Consider the following 22749-nt stretch of genomic DNA (forward strand, 5'->3'; position numbering starts at 1 on the left):
CATTCCATTTAAAGTGCATAGCAGTGCTTAAATGTTTTGCCTATAGAATCAAAGCATTTCTTGCCTTTTAAGAGGCATACTACTCAGATTTTTTGTTCAATGGGATAATTTTATAAATTTGATAGTGCGGCTTGTCCTTTCATTGTGACATATGCAGAGAAGCTCCTAGAATAACTTCAATGGGTAACTAATTCTAAAAGAGAAATAAACTAAGGAGTCCTGTGGCAGATGGAAGCAGTGCATTTTAATTTTAGGCATTTGGCACTGGTTTATTTCACAAGTTTAGTTTTAATTGACTAGCAAATCAAGAGCTAAACCTTGCTTGGCCCAGACATCTTCCAGTTTCCTCCCGTTTGTAGAATCAGCTGGCCCACCTGCCTCCCTACCAGCTTTTTCAGTAATATTCTTCCTTTTCAGCAGCTAAAAAGAACAATATTTAGCAGTTTTTCCCAGCCGTCAGAGTTCTCAGTCTATTTTGCCTGCTCCCATGAATATCTCTGCTTAAGCAAAGCTGTGCTGCTGCCCTTCATTCCAGAGAGCATGAATCATCTTAACTTTGTATATTTCTGTACCTATCTATATAAAGCCAATAAGGATGGGGTGGTTCCAGTTTTGTTAGGCTTCAGGCCAACTCCAGAGTATGTAGAGTTTAATATTGTATGGATTGCATGCAAGTAACAAGGTTTTGTTTAATAAGAGGAGGCATAGGGTCAGCTCTTCCCATGCCTGTCCTCTTCCCGTCTAGTTTCTCAGCAAGGAAAACATGATTTGGCCTATGGAAAAATGGACCATCTCCCTTCTTTTCTTCAGCCTGCTCTTAGGGAAAGACTTTGGGAGTGGTCGTAGAATATCCTTGTGTGTGATGCTACTGCATCATGTAGTCTTCCTTGCTAAAACATGGAGGGAAGAAGTCCTAGTTCTGCAGCTGCAAGGCAGATTCTCGTGGAGTTCAGAAGTTGAGCAGAACAAAAGAGCTGGAAGCTGCTGCCTGGGGTCCCTGCTGCTTCCTAGTGGAGACAGGGCTCTTTCTCTTTCCTCTTCTCTCTTTTTGTTTGGAGTCCATAAAAGTATTTTGACTATCTGATACTTCCAGAAGAAGGTGGTCTGTAATGCTGCATCTGTTCAGAGCTGGCTCAGTAGCTGTCTTCAGGGAGGAAGGCAGAAGTCATCTGGCACACCACACTGCACAACTTAAAATGACAAACTCCTCATTCTTATGAAATGAGTCCTGGCTTAGTTAATATCCACACAGAACAGTCATCAGTGTTGCTTACTTCCAGCCCCTGCAAATTGCTCAATGATTTCTTCAAGATTTGCTGAGGTAAAGAGTAAGAGGGACCAGGAGAAGGCTTTAAATATTGAAGTCTCCTAAGCTTTTATTAATAGATAGGATCCTACTGCTAAACAAAATGCTAAACATATTCTAGGACCTCAGTGACAGACACTGGAGACAGGGCAAGTTCTTGGTTAACAGATTGTTAATTTCCTTCACTGTTACGCTTAATGCAAAGGCTTTTAGTTTCTATCAGTATGTAAACCTCAATGTTTTCACCTCTGTAGATGATCTACTAGATTAGGGCTTTTCCTTAATCGTTCTTTTTTATATACACAGAGTGGCCAGTACTTAGAAAAAACACTTTTCAAATGCATCTTTTTAAATTGCTTTATTCTCTTAAGAGATGTTGAAATAAGACTTATGTTGGACTGAATGGTTTCAGCACTTGCTGAAAGATGCTTGTGTTGGTGCGATGCTTCATCCTTTGGAATGAGGGTAGCATAAGGTTGTTTGCTGTAATTTAAAAAAAAAGTTAACATATTTGAATATTGAAATTCTTGGAGTTTCCAATAGCCATTCCTGAGCCTTTTATAAACTACATTTATGAATGTAATCCTGAAAATTATGACCAAGGGCCCTTGGCTATGGAGTCACTTTGTTGCTTTTAACTTTGTTTTTCTATCCCAGTCAGGAAGAACATTCCCATTCTTGTTCAGAACAGAAACAAATGTAAGAATTGCTTGATCCATGCAAAATGGTAGTGAAAAGCTTTCTAGTTTGTAGATGTTTATGATTTACTTTGAATATTTACTGCATTGACTTTCTTGTTGTCTACAATTTATTTAAAGAGGATTTTCTTTGTTTTACAAGTAATCTGTAAATTGCACAGCTTGTTGGCACTGATGTATTGGAGTGGGAAGCTGCTGACAGAAATACAGGTAGTGATCAGTTCTGGGCTTTATTTCCACCTCTGCAGCTTCCTAACAGTGTTCTTTTGAGGCAGCCTTATATTGAGTGCCCTACATTCAGGGACAGATACTGGTGTGCATCCATTTCAGAAAGCGTGCCTAAAGTTGGGCTTCTGAATGAAAGCTCTCATTAGAGGGTTGGGTACCACAACTTACTCTTCTTTGTAATTGAGAATTCGACATACCTGCACTTACCATACATGCAGTTGCCACCTTGCAGTGCTGCTTTGGAGATCAAGGGTGATCAAAACCATGTTGTTAGCAACCTACGCAATGGTGATAAGACTTTCTAATTTATAATTCCCATGAGTTTCAAAAGAGCTTACAGTTCAAAAGTAACAGATGTCACAGCTATACATTGGTGACAAGAGTGTGTTTTTGCATACTGTTTCTTTTTTAGGTGATTGGAGTACTTGACAATACCTGCTGAAATTTTCTTGGTTATATGCTTATGAAAGAAATATATTTTTATTAAAAAAAAAACACTTCATAAAATTCTCAAGTGGGTGTTACTTCATGACAGAGAGACAACGAAGATTTTTCAGAACCTTCAGGCAAGATTATCCCTTTCAGGGCTCCTTACTCTGCCAGACAATGTATTAGACCTAAGTATAAATACACTTCCAGTAAAACAATTGAACAAACAAATCCAGTTCATGGGGATGATACATTGCTATTCATTGTGCAGATTTTGTTAGCAAAGGGACTCAGCCTTGCAAGACATTGAACGCCTTTCTGACATTGTCTCAGTGCAACCAGGTTAGGCCAAGACCACCAGTACCACTGCTGTTTTCTGTTCATTAATTTTATTTTTTTTAATTGCTGGAGCAATTATTTCAATCTTGTGTGTTATTGTCTAGAATTAAAGTAAAAGTGAAATAACTTTTATGTAAAAAAGTTAGTTTAAGTAAGAAGGGAAATGAGTTACCTCTGTGTCTTCCTGATACTGCACTTAACCAGAGACAGACCATTGTCTTTGTTTCTCATTCACTTCAGTTACTGTTGGAGCATAATGCTAGACCATCTGCCTTATGACAAATTGTTTTTTTTTTTGTTTGTTTGTTTTTGTACTACAGAACTAAGTTTTGTTTCTTGTTCCATCAATGCTTTGCATGCTGTCTCTGTATGCTGCTGTGTTAAGACAGTTGTCACAAAAAGTTGCCACCATTATTTGAGGTTAGTAATCAAGACGACCTGCCAAACTAGTGATAAATTTGTATGAAAGTAGTATCTAATTCCTTCCCTCCTTATGCATTGTGCTGTCCACATGCAGACAACTGGCGGGTGACCCACTGGATTTGGCCTCTGAAGGTCAAAGGCAGGGAGCCTGTTTGAAGCCTTGGTAGTTCAGGAAGCAATATAAGGAACCATGATGCAATGAGGAGTGGCTGTGAGGGTCACCTATGGATATGGCCTTGTGAACCAAGTGAAATGTACTGAAGTAATGTACGTACCTGCTCTGGGTGTCTTTCTGTACTCCCTTGTAAATGTCACTGACTTTATATGCTTGTTATTCATGAAGGAAATTTGGCTAAAACAGTTATGGCATTTATCCATAATAACTGAGAACTTAGTGCCCCAAACTTGCTAAAGTTATAAGTGGAAAAGAGCCTTCTGTTTCATGCTTTATTCCTAATGGTTCTTCTCAATACTGGTAGGACAGTAATTGGTTAAGAGCACAATTAGTCAGAGTCCTTTATTCGAGTTGTTACTGGGTCTAACAGCTGCAGTATTGGCTTGTGTGCTTTTTTCTTTTTTTTTTTTTAATTTACCTGTAAATGTTGTTTGAACACTCACATCATTAACATTTGTGAGAGTAGGCATTTAGCTGTCAGCCTGTATCCGTGACAGAGAAAGTTGATGTCCAAAGGACAGCTCGTCCTCTGACGTAGTTAACGGCGATACATGTAATTCTCCTGCTCTTGATACCAGTTGTTCTTAAATCTTGTCTGAACAATGCCTTTCTTTCCCTTCTTAGAAGGGGTGTGTCACAGAGGTATACCTCTTGAGGTATACCTTCAGAAGGGCTGCCACATTCGGCCCTGGGCTGGCAGATGTGCATCTGTTTGAGCACTTGCCTAAATCTGATAGCCTTGATGGGTCTGTAGCACCTCAGATGGGAAAGAAAGCTGTAGTTGATGTTCTTTGCCTACTGAGGTAGCGTAAGATGCTGCAAAGTAAAGGAAGGATGTGTTATATAATGCAGGGTGGGAAAGGAGACTTCTACAATGAAAAAAATTACAAGCTAAGGTTGCCAATTTTTCCAGTATTTGGTACATTTAAAGAGCAGCCCTCAGGATAATATAAATATCTCAGCTATAGCAGAAGATAAATATGTATCTTAGAATATAAGTATCTTCTGCTACAGGGAGAAAAATATCTTCTGCTATAGGGAGATGAATCCCAACTGAACTGAAATGGAGCCACTCAAGAATATTGGTTTTGTTGGTTTTGGTAGCCAGGCATAGAAAGCAGGTTTAAAGATGTGTGAGACTGGGAGAAGAGAGAAAGGCAGTACAAAGACTTTCTCCAGAACTAGTTTTGTGAGTGCAGCAGAAAACCTTAACAGTGCATGTGTGTTGTTTTTTTTCCCCTGGGGTAATATGAAACAAAGCACTGCATTCTGTAAACTCATGGGGATTATCTCAAATGTGTGTTGCTTAAAAACATCAGGAAAAACATTTCTGAGGCTGCATAAACTCACTAAAGCTTTCCTTCTGTGTGGACTTCACCAGCAGCTTGTGAAGAAGCCAGGACTCCAGTCCCCAGGCTGTCTGGCTTTTTATGGGTTAAAATATTGCATTATTGGCTGGCCCATTTTTTGAATTTGCTGCCAATTAATCTTGCTCCATACGTAATCTTCTTAAACCTCTGTAGTGCAATGTGATGCGTATTCTAACTTGAGTTGCATAACTTTAATTTCCTGAAATAAACTCCAATTGATGCTCTGTTAGGAGTACAGTATTTATAGGTATCATTTGTATGTTACTTAGTGGGGCATAACCCAAATCATCATGGAGTGGTTCAGAAATAGCATGCAACAGCCGTAATACTGAGAAAGAGATGCAGGTCAGGGGTTCAAACACAGAGATTAAAGGGATGACTCCTACCCTACTGTCTTTACTTTGTCATGCTTGCTGTAAGTAGATCTCAAGACCCTGTGGTATATAAAGCCCTGCGCTTGCATTTCTCTCCCTTTTATTTTTTATTTTTAGTTAGCAAACCTGATCATTTTCCTCTGCTGATACTTACAGTAGAAATCTCACTGACTTTAGTGGAAACAGAATTTCCTGTGGTGATTAAAACCACAGGTGCTAGGATTAAGGAAGGCCTTTTTTTTTTTTTTTTTTTTTTTGGTGGTACATACACTAAAACTGGAAAGATACAGAGAAGATTAGTGTGGTAACCCCAGGGCTGACAAGCAGATTTGGAAGAGAACATGAGAGGATCAAACTGGGAGGTATAACCATGGCGGAACTTGTCTGGCATTCACGAAATTTTTATCAAGGCTTCAGTCTTAACTAATTTGAAGATGGGAATTGGCTGTTAGAAGAAGGAACGCCTTTTGAATGCAGCACTGATGTGTGTTTGCAACCTTTTTTAAAAAAAAATGTATATTTCAGGATCGGAATTTTAGCCCATTGATAATGGTGTTGATTTCCATAATGTCCTGCTCTAATGTCCTAAACTCTCTTTGGAGAGCGTGGGCAACTTTACCACTGGGGAGCTATTTTCTGGGATGTCAAATCCAAGCTCCATAAGACAGGTAGTAACCATAGCAATGAAATGCAGACTAATGGTCATGTTCCTTTCTGTTTGTAGAACTCTTGTACTTTTGCAGGAGAGTTATTCTAAGGGCCAGCTATAATATCTCAGTACCTCCCTTTCCTGTAAATTTTAGTAATAGTGGCTTGGGATCGGGATCCTGTCTGATGTTGTTGTTTTCATAGTACCATTTAGATGTATTTTATTAAGGTACAGTTCTAAATACAGACTGCACACTGCCTTGTGGACATTACTGCTTACTGTAATACGGTGTTCTCACTTGGTGGTGGAGGGGGTGGCATTCCACAGAATCCCAGAAGAGCCTCCTGAATGGCTTTCTGGGCCATATCCTGTTGACAGTTCTCTTGTGGTCATTTCCACAGAGCTTACTGACTGTGTTTGTGGGAATGAGAACTTTCGTGTATGTATGTATTCCACTTTAATTTATATATATATACATACATATCAGAAACATACCTTCGATTTGCCAGTTGGCAAGTAGTTACACATGCATGTGTATATACGGATAGCAGTCTTGCATGTTAAACAGTGTGTTATATAAAGTAGCCATTATCTTCTGGAACACGAGCGTTGCAGAAGGGGGCTGGGGCTGTGTGAAATGCAATCCTCGCGGCAGTGGGGCTGCTTGTATTAGTAAGGTCAGCAGGATTTGCTCTCAAAATTCATATAGGCATTACTGCACACAGTAATGAAATGTACAGCACAGAAGTGTGGACTTGTACTTCAGTAAAGATAATAAACAGAAAAATCTAGAGGGTTATTATGGTGTATATATTAAAATTTTCCATTATTTGTCATCTCCTTTTTGCCTTACCTTTATTAGGTGTCACCTCAGCTCTACAAGTTGAACCTTCTTACGCGTGCTTTTATAAAAAGGAGAATTCAAAAGTTTTTGCCTAGCACCCTGCATCAGAATAGCTGAGATTCTGCATGACCACAGCAACTGCTGCTGATTTCTGTGCATGCCACAAAGAATTAATTGTGCAAGCATCCTACAGTCGTCATCAGTGTGCGAGTTTACAAAAGTCACCTCTTAACTTTTAAAAGTTATTCCTCTTCCAACAGTGTTCTTTAGTGTATGAAATGTGGCCAGCCACCTTACTTAATGACCTGGTCGTCAGCAGTTTTAGAAAGATTATTGCCTTTGTATTTCGCACAGCACATTTGCGTATAACCAAAACAATCTAAAAAGAAACCACAAATTGTAAAATCCTGACCACATAATTTTTAAGTTAATAGGAAACATGAAACTTTTAAGTTTAGTGAAGTAACTTTCCAGGTGTCCCTGTTTTTCTAATAAACAGTTACTGTTTATTAAAAAAAAAAAAATCAATATATAAAAAGACGGTATTGTATTGAATTAAAAGCTCTAGAACAGATGAGTTCTGTTCTTTCCCTGTGTAAATGCTAAGGGCCAGTTCCTGCTTTCTGACTTACAAAGCTCCCACTGACAGCAGCCACACAGGATAAGTCCATTTCATAGAGGTAGAGAGAATGGGTAAGTGCAGGGTTAGTTCAGCTTTAGTGCCTGGTAATCCCAACAGCTTTTGAAGCTAGCGGGTGCTCATTAAATACAAACTGTTTTGAAATGGATAAAAATAAAGAGCGTTTCAGGATAATACACAAAGCTGTGATTAGGATGTCTTTTGACAGATATCTGAAACTTAAAGGTAAAAAGTGGAAGCTGTATTACCTGTGGAGAAGGGCACGTGATTATTAAATTCTAGTGATATTGCTCTTTGTCCAGCTTTGAAGAGTGCGTGTAGTTTGGCTTGGTAATCTCTGATAGCCTCTTCTGTGTAATGCTTCCTTCAGTGAGGTAAAGCTGTCACCCATTTAGAGGCTTGTACCCTGGGGAGGGGGAGAGACAAATACGTGCAGCGGGGAGATTTGGGAAGTGAGATCAGATAAGTCATGGTGTGTATATCATGATGTATATGTTCCAGATATTTTCCATTTGCAAAATGGAAAGTCGGTGTTTATGGACGCCGATGTGCGTTTTAATGATTTGGCGAGTAGGTAGGTGTCCTTTCCTGGGGCGAATCAGAGCAGCTCAGGCATGTGCGATGGGCCAGCTGCAGCTGTTGGGGATTTAGCTCAAGTGGCCGGGGCTTTCATAACAGAAAAGCCAAAGCCTGCCTGTGCCGCTGCTCCCAGGAAGTCCTGCGTGGCAAAAACATCACCATGGTGATACCAGAAAGTTGTAGGGAATTCAGCTTTGTTGCAGCGGTGAGGCAAAATAGAGATCTGAACCCGGGTAAACCTGACACCCCATGTCACGCTGAGAGGGTCAGAAATAGAAGCAAACAGGCCACCTCGAATGTGAACAAAACAGATGGGTTTTAAAGGGACTAGGAAAAAAAAAAAAAAAGTTTCTGAGGAAACATTGCCAAATCAGAAGGAATCGCAGCAGCATTCAAAACCTAGTCAGCCTGGTGTGCTGTCAGCCTGGAGGCATCCCTGGTGACTTCTGCAGAGGGCTCCTCTGGAGCTTGGGCCTCCAGCACTTCTGGCTGCAGGGGGAACCCAGACTGCCACAGCACCAGGCACAGCCCCATCTTCACAGTCCTACAGGTTATGGGGCTGCTTCTTGCAAAAGAGATGGCAAAGGTGTGTGTGTGTGTGTGTGTGTGTGTGTGTGTTTACTCTTCTCCAAATTTGAACAAATGCAAGAATCTGGGGGGATCTGGCAGGGCAGGAAAGTGTTGAGCACTGTCCCCAGGGCTGCTCTGAAGCCCCCAGGGCAAGCACTGGGCAGTGCATTAACAGCAGCCAAGTGTTGTTACTGGGCCATGGGGTTAGAGCAAGGTGTTTCTCCATGGGTTTTGCTGGAGCTTTTAGAGGAAATAACTCAATAAGCCTTTCCTTTGGAAGTATTTGCAGTTGAGGCACCTTGTGATACAGCGCTGGTTCATCAGCTGAGCAGTGAAGTCAGCTGAGCTGTGAGATGTAACAGCTCAAGGAACTGTCCCCTTGGTTTTGTACAGGTGTGTTGCAGAAGTGAAACCAGCTGAGTCTACATGTTGAGATTGCTTATTTATTTGAGTAATTCTGGAAACGTTGCCATTCCTGTCACTGCAGCTGTGTTTTTGAGGTCAGTAGGAGCGGGACATTGACATGCACAGCAGTAAAAATGTGATGTTGTGGCCCAGACGTTTAATCTGGCCTTGCAGGAATTCATGGATTTAGGCAGAAAGCACCATTAGCTCTTGGACTGGGGACGATACAGCCTCGCAGTGGCAAGTGCCATACACACCCAAGCACTTCTAAAGGATGAAGAGTAAATTTATTTCCAAAAACTGCATGTGCACAGTACTCGTAAATATATATCCTCAGCTCCTTTGTCTCTCTGCATCTCTTCCTTGCGGTTTGGCAGCACTGGCAGGAGTCCTCCGTGGGGGAATCCTGCGCAATGCAAGCAGCACACCGCAGCGCCGTGACCTCCCCAGCCCGTGGCTGTCATGGTTTGGAGGAAGACCTTTTTTGTGCAGATGCACCAAGAAGGAAGAGGAACGTTAATTCAGAGGGAGCTTTGGGGACAGAAGGGGTGAGGGGGAAGGAGAAGGCTACCTGAACTTTTTACAAAGTTAACGCTGATGTACAGGGCTGATAAATGGGCTGTGAAAGAGCTTCACGGCACGAAGTCGCGGGACGTGTAGTGGACCCAGGAATGATGTCTCCAGAGCCGGGTGCAGCCGTCCTCCCGAGGTCACAGCACCAGCCCCCGGCTGCCTGCACGGCCCGAGCCTGCGATGTTCGCTGCGGCCGAAGGAGGCAGCGGAAAAAACTGAATGACGGAGACAGCCCCAGGGTGCGGGGCTCCACAGCTCCTGTCAAGTGCGGGCGAGGAGGTACGAGCACACCTCGGGGAAGGAGCAAACGCTGCTCGTCCCTCCCTGCCGAGCAGGGGCAGCGAACGTGCAGGGAAGGGAAGGAGCAGAGTTGGGGGGGGGGTCCCTCCGGGGCGCTCCCTGCTCTCCGCCCGGGCTCCCACCCGGCTCCGTTCCTCCTCTAGAGCAGCGCTGCCGCTCGGCCCGATGTAATACCGGGCGCAGGCAGCCTCAGAGCCTTCCCTTTTAAACAGGAGGGGGGAGAGAGCCGGGGCGGCGGGGTGCCCCCCGCGGGAGGGGAGGCGGCGGCGGCGGGCGGCGGCGCCCCGGGCTGGCTCCCCGCGGCCCCACCACGTCACCCCGCGGCGGGGCGAGCGGCGGGGCGGGGCGGCCCTATAAAGGGCCCTATAAAGGGCCGTGTCCCCGCGCGGCCGCGATGCTGGCTGCCGCCACCCGTCCCCTCCTCGCCGGGAGCGCCGCGGCCGGGGGGCGCCGGGGGGGGAGCCGCCGTGGGGGGGGGGGGGCAGCGGCGCGGCTCGGCCCCGGGACGCTGCTGCCGGGGAGGCGGCGGCGGCGCTGCCTGGCGGAGCGCGGCGGAAGGAGGAGGAAGAGGAGGGAGCTGCGAAAAAAGCGCAGCGGCCCGGGCGGGGGTGGGTCGGTGCATGCGGCGCGGGGCGCAGGCAGCAGCCGGCGGGAGGCGGGCGGCCGGAGCAACACCAGCAGCAGCAACACCACCACCAGCAGCAGCAGCAGCAGCAGCAGCAGCAGCAGCAGCACCGCTCGCTGCCGGGGCTCGGGGCTGCGCGCCGCCGGCCGCACACGTGCGCGCCTCCCCCGGTGCCGCAGCGCCCTGCCGTACCCATCACTTCTTCCCTAACTCCCTCCCTCCTTCCCTCCTCTTTTTTTTTTTTTTTTTTTTTTTTTTTTGGTGCCTGTGTGCGTTTTCCACCCTGCTCCGCCAGCTCGCTGAGAACAGCCTCTTTTCCGACTTACGCGACTCGCGGGTTTGTTTATCGGTTTGTTCCCCCTCCCTGCACCCCCGTCTTATTCTATTTTATTTTTTCGCCCCTCCGAACTTCCTCCAGTCGTAGCTCCTTTTTTGTATTATTATTGTGTTTTTTATGATTTTTTTTTTTTTCACTGACGCCTCCCGTGCGTTTTTCGATCGCAAGCCGTCCTTGCGGTCCGTTTTTTAACTGCATTTTGTCTGCAGATCTTCCCTTTGTTTGCACACATCCCCTTGATATTTTTTATTATTTTTCTTCCCTCCGTTGTTGTTGTTCGTTGTTAAAGTCACTCTTTTTTTGGGGGGCGCTGTATTTAAACACTTAAAATGCACTGCTATCTCCTGAGCGTGTTTCTCACCCTGGATCTGGCCACCGTGGCTCTCAGCCTGTCTACCTGCAGCACCCTCGACATGGATCAGTTTATGCGCAAGAGGATCGAGGCGATCCGGGGGCAGATCCTGAGCAAACTGAAGCTCACCAGCCCCCCGGACGAGTACCCCGAGCCCGAGGAGGTGCCCCCGGAGGTCATCTCCATCTACAACAGCACCAGGGACCTGCTGCAAGAGAAAGCCAACCACAGAGCCGCCACTTGTGAAAGGGAGAGGAGCGACGAGGAGTATTATGCCAAAGAAGTTTACAAAATAGACATGCAGCCTTTTTACCCTGAAAGTAAGTCTTCTGTGTTTGTGCATGTGTGTGTAATTTTGCCCCCGAGGCTTGGCAGTGGCCACCACCTTGAAATACCAGCCCCGTGCATCGTATTCCTCCTTTTCTGCTCCAGTTCTCAACGTCTTAGGTGGTTACTTATAGGGTTTCTTTTAGGTGAGGGGGGGAAATGTATGTGGACAGTGTGGGGGGCTCAGCTGCCTCCAGACTCGCAGGATTTCAGACGCCCTCGAGTCACCCAGGAGCTCCGCAGGGTGCCTGCACTGCCCACCACCACCTACCTGAGCACGGCTGCCCCCCGCCTGGGATCCCGCTCCCTCCCCAGCACCGGCTCGGCTTCCCCGCAGCCCCGTGTGCAGCCTCCAAAAAGAGCCAATATCTTTCCACTGCTGTTGTTTCCCTTGGAGTGTCTGTATTGGGCAGGTTTCCATCTCTCCATAACTGAAAAGAAAAGGAGGTCTAGAAAAAAAAATAGAAAAAAAAATTCACCGCCAGCTTCCCTTCCCTTCTCTCTGCGCCCCTCCGGCACATTGTCCTGCAGACGCTGTGCAGATCAGTACTCGGAGAGGACAGAGGCACAGACATCCTCCCTCCTCTTCCAGCTGTAACTAGCCGCCCGGTTCAGTTCATGGGCGCTTTCATTTCAGGTACAGGAAAAGTTTTCCCTTCTGGTTAGCCTCGGTTCTTGGAACCTGTCTCAGCCCGTCTGCCTTTTTGCTGTTATTAACGACTTTCTGATGATCCACGCCACGTTGTGCACAGCAGAAGGGTACAAATGCTCCGTGCTGACCAAATCCACTTAGCGTGATTAATAATCGTAACGACGTGCCTTTTTGTTTTGGTAGTGAAGTTTAAGTGTACAGGGGAAAAAAAAAAAAGAAAGAAGAAGAAAGAAAAAGCACTGTACTGCACTCCCTTAAAAGAATCTAGATCATCATCATACCCAGGAAAGTGAAATACCAGAAGCAGAAAATAACTCCACCATTCGCGTATCCAAAGTCGAGCCCGTACTCTTTTCATTTCGTTCCCTTCCCTCTCTCTTCCCTCCCCCGCCACTTGATGCCCTATATACTTACTGTCTGGTTTTGAAAAGCACGTACCTCTTGCTTAAATAGATAATGCAGCCATCTTGGTAACTTTATCTTAGAGTTTCTAATTGCATTTTCTCCTATTTATTTTTAGTTTAGCAAGTTGCAGCTCTGGGGCTTGCTCTGTCTTGCATGTGAGAGTCCCAGGATGCCAGCCAAGGTATCCGAACTCTACGATCGGTGCAGCTGCCTCCCTTTCTCCCTTTATTGTTAAATGACACCATCAGGTACAGGACACCCTGGCAGTCAGAGCCATTTTATTATTGTAATTATGGCACCATCCCTAATAGCCATGATAAATACACTCCACCCTTGTTACCCTGAGGGAAGAAATACTTTTTTAAAAAAATGTCTATTTGGAGCCAAGTGGGTATGAGCAAGGAGGTGCTGTGTAATTCACAGCAATAGCGAGAACACAGAAACCGTGTCAGTTTTCTACTACAGCATGCAGTAGGGTTTTGCTGGTGTAAGTCAGTGCTTTTGGTTTGCGACCTACCAGGTCATGTCCCGAGCAGAGTGATGAGCACCTCAGAGCAAAGGTTAGGGAGGCCGTTAGCAGTGGAACTGACCCTGTGGCTGTCGCTGAAGGTAAAGTGCCTCAGCACTGACCACACATCTGTCCTTTTCCCTGGCGTGAGCAAACGGCAGAGAATTGGTAGTCCGAAATACAGCCACAGACTTTCCAGAAAATTAAAATATCTGTGGTGTGTGACTTGGATGGCACTGACGAAAGAGGATCTATTTTTAAAACCTCGGCAGAGGCCAGATTTGTGCTGAAGGATCGATCGAGGTTTTGGAAGAGCAAAGGAGATTGCAGGTATCTACCAACAGAGTGCATCACAAGTTTGGGATCAGAGGGCCCTGCAGCAGCCGATCCAGTACTACTGTGCAAGTGCTGTTGCGAACATCAGAGTAAGTAGGTTAACTGTTTTTCCACTGCTCTCTAGTTATACTGGACGGAGTGAACCTTTCCAAAAAAGACAGCAAGGAAGAAATCGCTCCACCATATTTTAAAAGAAGATCTTGAAAGCGCAGGTCTGGCGGCCCTGGGTGCTTGCTGCGAGGCATTTCAGAGTGGATTTTTTTTTAACTCTGCAGCTTCTGCTGTACTTGGGGGAGAAGGGGATCAGCACGGACGCACTGGAGGTCACAAGCTGCCGGGAGGAAGGCATGGGAAAGATCAGTGGTTCAGTTCTTACCACAAGTTGTTAGCGTTCAGCAACTGACTACAACCCAAGTATTACAAATATGCTCTAATTATACTCATAGTCAGCAATATATCACTACAGATTGCTGATAGGTCTTTGTGGGGCATTTTATAAAGTTCAGACTAAATATTTTTAGCAATGAGGAGATTTAAAAGGAAAACTATAAGAGATATTGTATATACCCTAAGGCATATTTTGTCTTAAATATTATCCTTGGCCAACTGTACTGTATAAATACAGTAAATATGAATAGAACTGGCAAGGTGCCAATCTCCTGGGATGAATTTTAGTCAAGAAGGTATTTATGGGATATAAATAATACTGTGTCAACATTTAAAGAAGGGATCTGATTAGTTTTGAATTTATTCATATTAATCTTTTCACATGCTGTTAGTTTAAGACTCAAAGTAGAGTTATGCTAAGGTTTACTGATAGTTTGCACTGAGGAAGTAAGGGGGCATCTGGCATCTGGCTTGACAGTCCACTTGAGGTTAAAGACACATCTAGTATGGAAATATATGTGGAAATTCAGCATTCTGGGGACTACCGGACCCAAAGCCAACTGACATGAAAAGCAGTGGCAGAAAAAATACTATAAAGAGTTTGTGAAAAAAACAAAGGCTTTTGTTTGTGAGGCATGCCTGCATGTGTTGTGCTTGCGACAACGTGGATTAGAGTCTGGGAGTTTAAATCTCTCCCAAGACTGGTTGGCAGCCAGAGGTCAAGTCATCTTAGTCATTTTGTTATTTATCAATTCCTCATTGATCGTCTGGGGCCTGATACCTAACCTAATTATCGATTTGAGGTTGAATAATCATCACTGCACTGAAAATAAACAGAAATTTAATGCCAGCACAGTTATGTATTACAGATTGCATTACTAGTGCATACCTGGAACACTAAAGAAAAAGAGGCAACACGTGTATGCAGGGGGTGGAGCCCAATTCTGTAGTTTTTATTCATAGCAAGTTTTATCACAGTCAATGAATTGGTCATTACTGATGGCTTAAACCTCAGTCATGTGTATTTTCAGTGTGCTGCATGGTGGGAGATGGGTCAGTCAGGACTCAGTAGCTCAAGAAATCACAGTTCTGGGCTTGGTCCTGGTTTTGCATAGATTTTGGACTGTGTTAGTATGCTGTTGCCTCCCCAGCTTCCCGCCTGAGGTTGGTGGTAGGATTTGTCATTTTGGGAGTTCAGTGCCATGAATATTGCTTTACACAGACTGTCATTCTCCTGAGCGTTTACCTAATGAAAGACAACATTATAAACTGACTGGGCACAATGACATGCTTCTACTTTATCAACAAGGACTCGATTTACCAGTAATTATATGTATGTGGGCTCCTTGTCTGCAGGGTACAAGAGCTGCTGGTTCAGGAGCAGCTCTGGCCTCCCAGCACCACCAGCATCATCACCATGACATGAACAGCTACAACTGTGCAGCTCACGTGTGTTTGCATTTAGCAGAACAGAGAACTTAATCTTGCAGGATTTCCTATGTTGTTAATGATACGGAAAGAGTCTTAGGAGGAGCAGTGTAGTTTAAAACCAAGCTGTGCTGACCTTACGGTAGGGCTCTGGAGCACCTCTTTGTAGGATGCCTACTGCACGTTCACCAGGCTTGCTGTCATTTGCACAGAGGACCTGAAGCAATGTGAGGGCTTCCCTGAGGAGAGACGTGGGAGGAACAGTTCCTTGTTCATGAATGGCACTTATTACAGTCTTCCTATGCAGGGATGTAGAAAACAGGAAATTGCAGATGGCTTTAAAAAGAGGCAGGGTTATTTTCTGGACAGTAGTCATCTACGTGCTAAGGGGGATAATAAAATAACATGCTGTGGTGTGCTAACCGAGTACAGACGAAATCAAAGGGAGCTCTCTTCTTCAACTCCCACTCGTATCAAGCAGATGGTTGGGTGCAGCGTGTGTGTTTCCTGACTGCCTTCTGAATCATCAGTTACTTGCTGGGAGAGGGGGAGGTCATGGTCTGGCACGGTAAATCCACCTCACTGCATTTCTTGTGGAGGAAGAAGCTTACACCTCCAGAAATGCAAAAGACCTGTGTCCCACTACTTAGCTCTCACTACTGAAAGTTGAGAAGACCTGCAAGAAAAACGTGGAGCTGTTGTCCAAAGCTGTTGTCACAGCCCTTCTTGTTTTTTATCTCTAACATCTGTTTTAAAGAGATACTTCCACCCTGTCATTTGTTGAGTGAAAAGGTTAGATGAGTATCACTGCCCCTGCTGCCCCCAGCCCGTTGGTGGTGTGAGAGTTTTACAGTACCAGAGGCCTATCTGGAAATGTGTACTTGTCTTCTGATGCTTTGTGAAGCCCTCCCATAAACAACAGAGCTCAGGGCTGGAGATCTGCTGGGAATGCCCAGTGCTGGTGTTGCTCTTGCTGGCTCTGCTTGACTGTAGAACTGGGTAGGAATAAGCAATTGTGCAAAAACAACAGAGCACCATCTTAATCTTCATCAGCTGCCGGTTTTACCCAAAATCATCCTTGGTGCACAGCATGAGAACAATAGTGCATGACTACATTATTTTGAAGTTGTAACTTCCAGGGTATTTCTGTGAGTGTGAGGCTCTTGCTTGCAAAATTTCTGAGCAAAAAGATGGATAAGGACTCTGGGCTATTGTCCTTAATGAACTTCTTCCGCAAGGTGCTGAAACACATGCAGAACTTCACATGCATGAATAGACTCATTAACACTAAGGTTATATGCGTGCCTAATTAGTTTCCTGAACTGGGGCCCGGTTTACAGGGGATGAGGAAAGCCAGACAGCTCAAATCCCTCTTACTTATTTGAAATCTGTCATTTAGGCATCAGAGCCCAGTCAAGAGGATATATGGTACAAGCTTTTTCATAGAGGAAAGAAAAGGCTCTTCAGTAGCCCTGTGATCCTGAAAAGGCCTTACCCTGTTGGGCAGCTGGCCACTTCTGCTGTTGCAGGGTCTCTGCTAGGCTGCTCCTGTTCTGCAAATGAAGAGGAAAAGCCCAGCGTATCGTGACAAAACAAGTCATTAGTAAAGGTACAAGTGTTTCCGTTCCTGTTGTGAAACTAAATGCTGTACGTTTTTGAGCAGGCGGCTTTTGGCTGGAGAATGATGCACTCCCCAGGTATTACTTAATGCAGTGCTGTGGATGTTTCAGCTGATTTGTTTAGGCTGAATTTTTTGTTTTGGTCATTTGTTTAGAGGAAGCTTGCATTTTGCCTTCCACCCCACGCTGTTGTTTGTTTATTTTTTGATCTGTGCCTAGACTGATGCCTAGCTCTCTCATTGCTATCAGTTGGCTTCCCGTAGCAGACCATCCAGAGCAGCTGTGGTTCTTGAAATGCCTCCCCCATGCTTGTCTTCACTGTCCTTGCTGCTGTTTAGTGACTGCAGCTGGGTACCGAGCCATACAAGAAATACAGCTAAGAAGTGTAGAGGAGAAACTCAAAGATTCGTCTGTGACAAGAGGATGAGGGGTTGAAGAAACTTAGCATGAAGTGTTATGTTTTATCTTCTTCCAGTGTGACCAGTTGTTTTAGAGTTTCTGAATGACTCATGACTTCATTTAGTACTGTGGTTCTCCGAGCTCAAATAGCACAGGGTTAGCCTTGGAGAAATGAAGTGCTAGACCTGGCTTCATTAGATCTGTCTGGTGAGCAGGTTTTTATGTGTTTTTGGTGCTCTGCAAGTTGGTCCAGAATAGAGAAGTTTCATCTTTGGGTAGCAGAGTGTCCTCTAAAAGGGTCAGGTTTTCTGAAGGGAACTGCGCGGCAGCTCATGCATGCTGCTTGGAAAGCTCCCAGCTCCTCGTGAAGAGAGGCAGGTGGGGATGAGCTTGGTCAGCAGCACAGAGAGGCTGCTTGTTCACTATAAGGAGACAGGCACTGCTGAAATACCTCCAGTATCATTGTATGGGTTCTCTAGCATCCATGCTTGGTTTTCAGGGGAAGCAAAACCTTGCAGCAGTCCCTGCAGCAAAGTTATGGCTCTGAGTGTTGGAGAGGACCTTTAGAACATCCCTCTGTCATTCAGGTTTTAATTTGAAAAATGAGAGCGTTTTGGTGTTATAACATGTTTTAATGCAAGAAAAACAATGCATGATATTTCAGTTTCCATAGGGTGGTCTCAATTCAAGTATCACAAAATTTCTAAAGATGTGTTGTTTTCTGTTAATCTTGGATTTATCCCTCTGTGTTTTAGCTTCTTTACACACAAAAGTTCATGCTCTTCAACCCCTGGCACACATTTTTCTTTTACTTGTCTTGTGAAAATATTTCTTTTCAAATAAGCATTATAGGTTGCATGTAAATAGAGTACTGTATTACACTTCATCAAAAGCTATAGCATCCTTTTAGGCAAGCTGAGGGGAGGCAAAAAGGGAAATGTTGTGATATTGACCTTTTGCTTTGTTTGTTTGGTTCCTTCCCACCATATCTAACCCACGCTGCACTGACAAATACCTCATCTGTCTTGACAGGCGAGTTCACAAATAGCTATTCATTCATAACTTGGAGCTGCTGTAAGGCTCCTTATTGATTGCTTAATTTGACAGTTGTGCGTTTGAACAGAGACTTTGAAGAAAGGACTGCAAAATGACCGTATGTTCAGTCTGACTTTGTGAAAACCAGGAGGGAGGTCTTGTGTGAAAGAGGATACTGTACTTAAGTATGTATGTGTGCATGTGTGCATGCGCGCGCTCACGCGCGTGCATATATTTAAGAGCATTAAAACATCTGGTGTTGCCAAAGCCCAAATTGGAATGTTCTGGGAAGGATAATTTAATTTTTAGCTTCTGGATTCATTTCAGTGATGGTAATTTCAACACTTCCTGGGGAGAGTCTATCAGTGGTTATGTGCATCAAATGCAGCAGTAAATCTGTCATTCTTTCCATTTCAGTTTTTTGGTCTTACAACTTCGTTATTTTTCCCTGTTTGGCTGGTGTTAGTATCCAATGTTTTCCCTGGCTTCATCTCTTTTAAACCCCTGCCTTGAATTTTAAAAGGCAAACTAAGCCTGCTGAAGTTCCTTCTATTGCTTGTTTTTGTTTACATATAGCATTTGCAATTCAGCAGCTAGTTCAGCTGAAATAGTGCTGGTAACTTACCTTTACTATAGTGATGATAGAGAGATAGCAATCAGAACATGCTGGTTTTCACTGGATGGGGAGTTGTGAGATGATCCAACAACCCCATGGGTGGACACTGTACTTAGGAGGGTGAGGTACTAGTAGGTATTAGCAGCCCTGACTCTTTTGAAGTGGTTGGAGAGTACCTAGCAATCCCATACTTGATGAAGGTTTCTGGGCAATAATATTTAATCAGCTTGAGCCTACCACTGTGCTTCCAGATAATTTCTTATACCCCAAAATTGGTCAAAGAGTAGCCCTTGCCTATATAGGCAAGCATTGTCCAATATAATCTATAAATTGTCTTTTGGGGGATTTGGGTAAACTGTGATGAAGAACTACAGGACTGTCCAGATGTGTACTAGGAAGAATAACCCCTGCAGAACTTTTGATCTCCCAAGTGGCATATAAACACAACTCAGCAAATTTACCCTTTTTGCATGCAGTGGTGGGCTAAAATAATGGCAGAAGAGTCTGGCAGGCACAGTGTGATGAGGGTCTGGTGTTCACCGCTGGCAGGCTGCATCTCCTTGTCCCACCTCTGTTTGTTTCCAGGGGTGGGTAGCCAAGCCGGGAGATGTTAATGCTGCCCTGTGAGTGTAGTGACAGAGAAGCCATTCTTTCTTCCCTTTGTATCACAGCACCTAGCATTCACGCTTCAAGGGGTTGGTGCAGGAATCAGTCCAGTTGACTGGATCATATGACTTCATGAATACCCAGTAAGCAAAATTTATGGAGACTGGGGTCAGGCCCACTGACACGTATGATATCAGCAGTTTGTTTCTTTATCCATATGCCTACAGGCAATGCTTCCATAGGGGATATTTGCCCTCAGGGAAGGATAAACAGTGTATTATGTTCTCCAACATGATAGGATATTTTAATCTGCCTGGAGATTTGTTGGATCCATGCAGATCCTTGGTGTTCTCATTCTTGCCCAATCTCTGAGCGATCCAGCCCAGTTTTTTTGGCTGTCATAGTTGGCTCTGGGCCTCCCTGGCAGAGCAAGGACTATATATGTCTTGTGCCAATCACTGCTCCATATCATTTTTTTTCCCTGATGCACGCTTTGGAAGTGAAGTAGCCACATTTCAACATTGAGGTCCGCTGAAAGATGCCTGTATGTTTCATTTGTTGTGCTTGTTACGTGTTTACCTAGCATATAATGGCAGGCTGTTGCAGCAGACAGTACATACAGCTTTGGGTTTGCAAGTGAGAAACAAAGCTTTCTTGAAAATAAATCTGCTGCTCTGATCTGGTGGTGCGATAGGAACTGAGAGGCTCCCTGCCAGGATATACAATTTGGAAAGCAAGGGAGCTAAGTGAGCAGCTTAGTCTCATTTAGGATGGACTCGAACAGATTGCTGGGGGTATGAGCTGTCTCTCCCTCTTTTAATCTGGATTCCTCCATTGCAGCTTACATGTCTCCTCAATGCTAGGAGCAATGTATTTGGAAACTTCACATCCCCCTTGCAAATGAGGGAAGAAAAGAGCCCCAAAAGGATATAGAAAAAGAGATCTTTATAAAGGTGGCCAGAGGCTGAGTTACAACACTATCATGTGTCTGAAGGAACTTACCTCCTTCCAAGTTGGAGTCCTATTATTTACCCACTTTATTGGGAGACTTAATTTTCTCTGGCTGGAAGTGTATTTGTTGAGGTAGAGTCTGGAAGGGAATCTGCCTAATGCACACTTGCCACAAGGCCAGCTATACATGTGATACAGCCAAACCTTTCCGTTTTTCTGCCTTTTGAGAGTATGTTCCCCAGATTAAGGGCCCTGGTCCAAAGCCTGCTGAAAACACTGGAAGTCTTTCCATTGACTGCAAAACTCTTTGGATCAGACATTAAGTGCTGTTCCTTTGTTTCAGAGAACAGACACATCTTCAAGATATATTGGGACACATTACTCTGCTATTCTGCATAAGGCTTTGCAAAAAAAAAAAAAAAAAAAAAAGCTTTTAAAAATAAACACCTTAGTAGCTTATTGATAGAAGCATTTGATGGCAGATGTTATCTGGGAACAGCATATGGCAGCAATATGGCAAGAATTGCAGAATAGGAGGCATGAGTTCATGTCCTGTACTTCCTGGGTATTCCACACCTCCCCCTATCTAAAATAAATGACCATATGACTGCCAAGGTCTTGGCAAATAAACATGCCATGATATATGTCTATCACCCTCCCCACAGTGAGTTTTTGTCTAGAAGCTCATCACTCCACATCCAGAGGCTTCTTACAAACAAGGATAAAATCAGACCTTGGCGCCCAGAGCAGGGGGGAATCTGAAGGCTGTGAATAAGAATGTGGCAAATCCCTAAGCAATGGACTGTAAAGAAAGGTCAGGCCTAAGCCAACAAGGTGTTTTTATGTTATCAATAAAATCTTGAAAGTCAGTTCTGAATAGATCCAGAGCCAGGAAAACAACTTCTGAAAGTCAATTTGCTGCATGATAAATGCTGAGTTTACAAGCTGGAAAGCCAAGTAGTTTGGGAACAAGAGCTGTGCTTATAGCATGGAAGCGCATGTGGTTTTACATTAAGCCTTTCTGACTTGGTATGTCACAAAGTGCCTCATGAAATAATGAGTTAACTTCTGAGGTACTTTTTTTTTTTTTTTTTACGTGGATGAAAAGTTAGAACAAATTAATTTTGAGTTGGTAAAGCCACTCCAGATTTTTCCCTGTGTTGTTGAAACCGGAATCTGTGCAGTGATTGTTTAGGCAAGCAGAACTGTCATTGTGACTGGGATTTTAAGAAGCACCTAAAGGAGTTAGGAATTTCTCTCCTGCTGGGTCCTTCATAGCCTTTTAGAATCCTAGCCTTTTATGTAGATAAACCCTGAGTCAAGTAAACCTGCTTTGCTGATTAGAAATGTCCTGAATGCTGTTTTAAATCATGTTTGTACTACATATTTTTCAAGCCTGGGAAGACTCAACAGCCTCCACAGGTCTTATAAATAAATAAATAAGAGGCAAGAGAGAAAAAGAAATAGAACTTGGTATTTTATCTAAGAAAATCATCCCTATTGTGGCACTTCCTATGTCATTTTGGAACAAGACTTCATCTAAATTTGGTATGGCATAAAAACCACACCAAAAGGGCTTGATTCTTATTTAATATAAGGCAAATTACAGTCACAGAATGTGAAATGCCTTAGTGTAATGACAGCCAGGCCTGCAAGCAGGTTTTTGAGTGAACCTTAGTATTACCTCTCAACTGAAGTATATGCTCCCTTCAGAGGAGACATTCTGCTTGAGATATAAAGTTCCAGGTCTGCTCATAGCTAATGAGCACTGTACTGTGCCTTAGGAAGGATGAGACTCACGTTGCTCTAGGAGGCTTTGAATGGACAATGACCAATTAAAAAGCTGGATGCTACCTTGATGGTCTTTCATTCTTCCTATGTGTGTTTTCCAGGCCATAGAATTTATCTGAATTAATTCCTTTTTAAAAGGGTCTCCAAATAACATCTGGTAGATTTTTCCAATGATTAATTATATTCATTAGGAACAAGAATCTTGGTGTTTTAAGTTGTTGAGCTATAAGTTCTACCCTTTAATGTGGTTTAAATCTTCTCTTGCTATTTCAAAGACTACTGTCAAATTTGTGTCCATTATGTGGGCACCTGGAGGAGAAGGAAGTTTGGTGGATAGTTGGGGCTGTTGATCTGCTTGAGGGTAGGAAGTCTCTTCAGAGGGATCTGGATAGGCTACGTCAATGGGCCAAGTCCAATTGCATACTGTTGAACAGAGCTACGTGCTGGGTGCTTCCCTTAGGTCATAGCAACCC

The 22749-nt window shown here is 44.0% G+C and overlaps 1 protein-coding gene across 1 annotated transcript in view; it reads left to right on the forward strand.

Moving 5' to 3' along the window:
• Positions 1 to 10330: 10330 nt before the first annotated feature.
• Positions 10331 to 22749, forward strand: part of TGFB2 (transforming growth factor beta 2) — a 75400-nt gene continuing 62981 nt past the window's right edge. Inside the window, exon 1 of the mRNA XM_027453142.3 lies at positions 10331 to 11536. Coding sequence (XP_027308943.1) covers positions 11194 to 11536 — 343 coding nt within the window. The 5' untranslated portion in view covers positions 10331 to 11193. The remainder of the gene's footprint in view (positions 11537 to 22749) is intronic.

This window comes from Anas platyrhynchos, chromosome 3 (assembly GCF_047663525.1).
Source record: "Anas platyrhynchos isolate ZD024472 breed Pekin duck chromosome 3, IASCAAS_PekinDuck_T2T, whole genome shotgun sequence".
Lineage (NCBI taxonomy): Eukaryota > Metazoa > Chordata > Aves > Anseriformes > Anatidae > Anas > Anas platyrhynchos.